The sequence below is a fragment of the Haemaphysalis longicornis genome, unplaced genomic scaffold (genome assembly GCF_048455015.1).
Source record: "Haemaphysalis longicornis isolate Haplotype H1 unplaced genomic scaffold, Haemaphysalis longicornis Haplotype H1 scaffold_1, whole genome shotgun sequence".
NCBI classification, from domain to species: Eukaryota; Metazoa; Arthropoda; class Arachnida; order Ixodida; family Ixodidae; genus Haemaphysalis; species Haemaphysalis longicornis.
The window spans coordinates 36320322-36326221 of record NW_027526203.1 but is presented as its reverse complement, the minus strand read 5'-3'; the positions used below and the strand labels follow the sequence as shown (position 1 = coordinate 36326221).

The following is a 5900-nucleotide window of genomic DNA, read 5'->3' as shown; positions in this document are numbered from 1 at the left end:
CTCGGCCTGCGGGTATCGCCCACCAAAACTGTGGCCCTCACATACCACCCCATTTCCCATTTATTTCCTGTCCTCTAATGTACACACTAAAAGAAAAAACTAAAAAAAAAATTCGAGGACAAAACCCGCACCAACAAAGCTATCGCAGGTTTAAACCAATTCAAAATAAATAAAATAGGCACTAGGCCAAAAATACTTTTAGAAAAAAGCCGATTCGATGTTGACAAAAAGAAAAAAAAATCACACTCCACATCCAAAGGCGCTACTGTTACACACACACTAAAATAATCCTATACATCAGAGCTAATTTTTTTTAAATCTAACAGTATGACAGTGAAGTTGCGAAAAAGTTGAAAAGCGTTATAAAATGAGAACACACAAAAATACATGCAAAACAGTCCACTAGAACAATGTCCTTACAGTGAGTTCCAGAACTATGCGAAATTAGTTGGTGCATTAATGACCCTTTTTTCACCACATGCAGACCCATGGACACAACGATCACTCTAAAACAAATCAACCAGAAATAAACCGGCTAGAAGTGACAGAAAACCACACAGTTCAAATAAACAGTACTCGGCGGTAAAGTAAAGACTATCGCGCACTACAGTTTGCACCGCTTTTCACATTGTTCAGTCATTCACTCTAAATACACTTCACTGCGCTTTCGTGTCTGCATCACTGTGGTCCAAAACTAGAGTTCATCATTCACCAAACCGCACTTAGATCACGTACGAGCCACTACTAACGCGTATTAGGTCGATGAGAAAGTCTCTACAGATCACCGCACTGCTGTATTACACTGCGCAACACAACACCACACAAGTCACGTGACCGCTTATGACTTCGTCTCTTGTTAAAGTTGGCTTCCAGAAAGACAGGCGAGGCAGTCAAACTTCTGGTACAGACCTAGCCACGTAGTCCACAAGGTCTGTAAGGATTTTAATTGCAGCGTTGTCATTAAGTAGAGATCTCAGGTGTGGTGGTTCAAGGGGGTGCCTTGTGAGCCTCTGCAATTTGTGGATGTAGGGTCTTGTTTTAACACAGTCCAGTAAGTAATGAGCCACAGATGAGGCACTATGTCCACAAAAACACTGGCAATTGTTCTGTAATTGGAGGCGGTAAAAGTAGTGCGGGAAACGTCCATGGCCTGTTAACAATGTGGTCAATTTCCTGGGGGGCGGGAAACACCTCGGTATATCCAAAACACTCGGGGTCCATCGATACAATTCTGTACTGCAGTGATTGGTCGACCAGGAATTCTGCCAAACTAAGCGACCAGCTTTTAGTAAAGCAGAACGCACCATGTGCTTAGTGATTTTACCGTGCACATCTACACCTCGCGTTGCGGCGTGAGTTGCTATGATGTCAACAAGTTCATTTCCCCAGACTCCAGAGTGACTGGGGACGTGGTACATATGTACTGGTACGATGGATGCAAGAGAGCTGATGTTATCCTTGAGGATTTGGATGCTGCTTGAAATGGTGAAAGGGTTGTTCAGTGCCATGAGTAGAGAGAGGCAGTCTGTATATATGTGCAGCGGGGAAGTGGGTGTGTTACAGAAGAAATACTGGATTAGTTGGTGCAGGGCTATTGTTTCAGCATTGAAAGAACTAGTGGGGGAAACCAAGCGGAATCTTTGGACGGCTTGTATGGTTTCAAGGTCTGAGAAAACGACAAATGCAGCACCAGCAGACGTAGAAGTGTGGGAGCCATCTGTATACGCATGCAGTCCCGGTCGTGACATGATGTGAGGTACCTGTTGGACGCTCAAGCGCTGGTAGGGAATGCTAGTTCGTCGTGCCGGATGAATTGAAGATAAGTCAATGGGAAAGTCAATTTCAGACGGGTTAACTGTAAGTGTGTGAAACGTAATGGCTTGGTGCCGGTGAAACAGAAGGAATAATCGAGTTTGAATATCCAGGTGAATGCTCAGTGGCAGAACATTTGCAATCACCTCGAGGGCAGCAGTGCGAGTGGTGGTGTATGCTCCTGTAACGGCAAATAAAGGAGATCTCATTAGAGAATGCACACGAGCCTGCAAGCTGTCGTGTTGGTGTGTGTACCACCACGCAGGAGCTGCATATGTTGCCACGGGCAGTACCACGTGTAGATAAAGTTCTCGCAAGTGATTTCTGTTCACGTAAGTATGCATTCGGGCAAATTTCGTTAAGGCCGCCGTCATTTTTTCCATACGTTCTTTCAAGTAGTTTGTATGAGCCACAAATGTCAGGTGACGATCAAACATGACCCCTAATATTTTTAGTTCGGTTACGTGCTTAATACTGACCCCGCCCAGTCTCACGGTAGGCTTACGTATGGCTCCTCGCTCCCCACGAGATACGAGCAGACAGGCACATTTTGCGGGATTTAGTACCAACTTGACGCCTTGACACCACCGATGTACTCTCTTCAGCGCCTCCTCCGCAATGGCTTCCAATTGTCTTCTCGTACGACCCTTTATTAGAATTATGGTGTCATCAGCGTATGCCTGTATGTACGCATCTTCTGGCATTCCCAATTGGAGTAAATCATACAGACAGGCATTCCACAGCAAAGGACTCAGTGGAGATCCTTGAGGGCTGCCTTTTGTTGTCGTTGCCTGTATCTCTCCCGAAAACGTCTTGTAGTGAACTGTACGGCCTTTCAAAAACGAAGACAGGAGGTTGTAAATGTTGGAAGGGCAGTTATGAGTTCGGAAGAAATAAAGCAGAGCAGGATGCCAGATCCTGCTCTGCATAAGCAGGATCTGCATAAGCATACACAACGCATAAGCTACAAGAACTCGGCCTGCGGGTATCGCCCACCAAAACTGTGGCCCTCACATACCACCCCACGGCGGGAATGGAGAAGCGCACCAAAGAGCTCCAACTGAACGGTGTCATCCTGCCGTGGAAAAAGAAGGTGGTGTATTTGGGGGCCACACTAGACAACAGGCTCTGTTGGCGGCCCCACCTGAAAGCTGCCCGAGCCATGGCCGCCACAGCCTTACAAGCCATCAAGAAGATCGTGGCAGGTGGGCGTGGCTGCACCCCGGAGCTGGCCGCGCGTATGTACACAGCCACTGGCGTCAGCCGTGTGCTTTACGCGCTCCCGCAGGCCAAGTTAACCCCTGCAACTTGGAGGAAGCTTGAACTTCAACACCGCGCCGCCCTTCGCCTCTGCCTCGGCCTCCCCAACCACTCCCGCATCGTCGAAACCCTCTCCGAGGCCGGGTCGTGGCCCCTGCAATCCATCGCACTGCGCTACGGGCTCAACTTCATCGCGCGCTTGAAGCTCGCCCCAGACGGCCACACCCTCCTCGAGCGGTTTCGACAGCGACCCCATTCACAAGCCTTCCAGCTTCTAACCAAGTACGAAGAGCTCGTGGGTCCAGACCCGCCACCCACAGACCCGCCCCCCCCACCGCAGCGCGACGCGGGTGTGCACATCAACACCACGATCCCCGGCGTAAAAAGCAAGCGCGCCACCCCCACCTGCGCTTTGCAACAAGAGGTCGCGTGTCTGCTGCACGAGCGCTACGCAGGCGCAGTAAAAATGTACACAGACGGCTCCGTGCTGCCCGGCCCCCCAGGCTCCGCCGCCGCCGCCTGCGCGGTCCCCGAGCTAGAACTAACGGTGCAGCGCCGTCTCAGCTTTGCCTCCAGCTCAACAACAGCCGAGCTGGTAGGCCTGCACCTGGCGGCGGACGCCCTGGCGGAACGCCGCGACATCCTCCAGGCCGTCATCCTTTGCGACAGCCGGGCGGCTCTCCTGCGCCTGCAAAGCCCACACAAACATGGGCCGCTCGTGCGGCAGCTCGCCAAGAAGCTGCGTGACCTACATACAGAGGGGAGACGCGTCTCGCTGCACTGGGTGCCGGGTCACGTGGGTTTGGCGGGCAACGAGCTGGCCGACTCGCTCGCCAAGGCGGCCCACTCGGCGGACACGGCCGTCTATGAAGCGGCCACCAAGGGGGACGAGGCGCGCTACTGGGTGGCGAAGCACGCAGAACAACAACATCCGCACCCGCGACTGGCCAACGGGAACTCCCCGGGGCGCCTCCCGAGCCGCACCTTCGGCCGCGCGGACTGCAGCCTACTGCTTCGTCTCCGTACGCGCAGCGCGTTCTCCACGGCCCGCCGCTTTTTCTTCGGCCGGGCCGCCTCCCCCAACTGCCAGCACTGCGGCGAACTCGACAACACGGAGCACGCCCTACTACGCTGCAGCCTCCACCACACCGAGCGGGCCAAGATGCTGCAGCGCTACGCTGCCCTCGGAGTTGCGTGCAGCACGCGGGAGGAACTACTATTCCCCTCGGCCTCCCGCGGACGGGGCGCGGCACTCACCGCACTGCTGCAGTATTTGCACGCCACCGGCTTGGCCCAGCTGCTGTAGAGGCCAATGGCCCGCCGCCGTCGCTCTCCTTCCCCCTTCTCTTTCCTCCTCCTCCCCTTCCCTCCTGCCCCCGTTCCGGCGCTCCCGTGCGGGGCCCCCCGTGGCCGCCACCGCACGATCCGGCGCTTCCGTGTGCGGCCCCTCGGACCTGCTGCCGCACGAACTCCGTGCCCCCTGCGGCGTGCGGGGCCCCAACCGTCAGCCAAGAACATTCCCCCCAAACTTTCCTGGCCCGGTGCCCGCATCGGAACGCGTGTGAATGAGTGTGTGTGTGTGTGCGACACAGTGCGGTCTGGCAGGAACGTGCCCACGCGCCTCCCAGCACACCCAGCCTGCCTCAAACTATCCTGTGCCACAGACAACTGAACACTACGAACACTCTGCCTACGGTGCGCGCCTCTTCGACCTTTTACACATCATCACCAGCGACTATATCAACCGCTCACGTGCTGTACCTGTCCATAACAACCATATATCCCTTTCCAACAAACCTAGTATTTACCCCCGCAAGCCCCTTATTACGCCCCCTGCTCCCCGCTTACCAGCTATCCCCACTTATATCCGCCCCACCTATATCCTGCTGCCACTGTCATGTACCCCTGCAACCCGCTATACGAGGTTCCTTATTCTTATTATTCTTATACCATTTGTTGCTACTGTTTTCTTCCCCTGCAGTGTCGGCCGTACCTAGCACAGCTGGCTAACTCTGATGTGGCCCCCTGCTAACCCACGCAGTAACCAATGTCTTACACTCTACACTGTCCTTTATAGTACTATTATTACACTTTTTTTTTCTTTCCATACCATTTGTTGTTATTGTTTTCTCCCCCTGCAGCGCTGGTCGTACCAAGCGCACAGTCGTCGACTTTATCTGCCGCTCGTACAGCTGCTGCTGTTACGTCTCCCCCCCAGTTGTTTCGCGGCTCCTGCATATGATACTGATTACACTCGCAACTCGCGATGGGGCCCCCTGTTAACCCACGCAGTATCCAATGTCTGATACTTTACACTGTTTTCTCTTTAGTATTATTCTCTGCAGAGTCCCCCCATGCTATTCTACTCCGGCGTCACCTGCTAAAGTTGATGTATCCCTCTGTTTTTGTTTTCTGTCTCCGATGTCTTCTGCCGATTCTGTTGTGCCCCCCAGTTTTTCTACCCCGTTCCCTACGCCACCAGCTAATTCTGGTATGTCCCCCTGTGTCCTTATTTTGTATTCGTTACCAACCGCCAACCTTGTTGTAACACCCTGTCATCCCCGCCTGCCCCACTGTACTGCGAAATTTACGTGTGCGACTCATGTTACCTGCCACTCACCTTCTCCCTACTCCATCCCCCCCCCCCCCCACTTTACCTACTCTTTCGTCTCTCCCACCCTCCTTGCTTCCGTTCGGCCGGTTGAGGTGTCGGCGTAACGCCAGACAGTTACCGGCCTCTGTCCCCCCTCCCCCCCCCCCCCAACAACCACTTCATCATCATCATCATTTTAATGAGAGCATATAGAAGACAGCATGTGGATTTGCAA

General features: G+C 53.4%; 1 protein-coding gene across 1 annotated transcript; it reads left to right on the top strand.

Moving 5' to 3' along the window:
* The first annotated feature begins 2845 nt into the window (after window positions 1-2845).
* LOC144164317 (uncharacterized) lies at window positions 2846-4378 on the top strand. Its single transcript, XM_077694852.1, has one exon. The coding sequence runs from the start codon at window positions 2846-2848 to the stop codon at window positions 4376-4378; it is 1533 nt and encodes a 510-aa protein (XP_077550978.1).
* The last annotated feature ends 1522 nt before the right edge of the window (window positions 4379-5900 follow it).

What these genes read in the sequence shown, in the direction of transcription:
- LOC144164317 (XM_077694852.1), top strand. Translation starts at nt 2,846, where the DNA reads ATGGAGAAGCGCACCAAAGAGCTCCAACTGAACGGTGTCATCCTGCCG.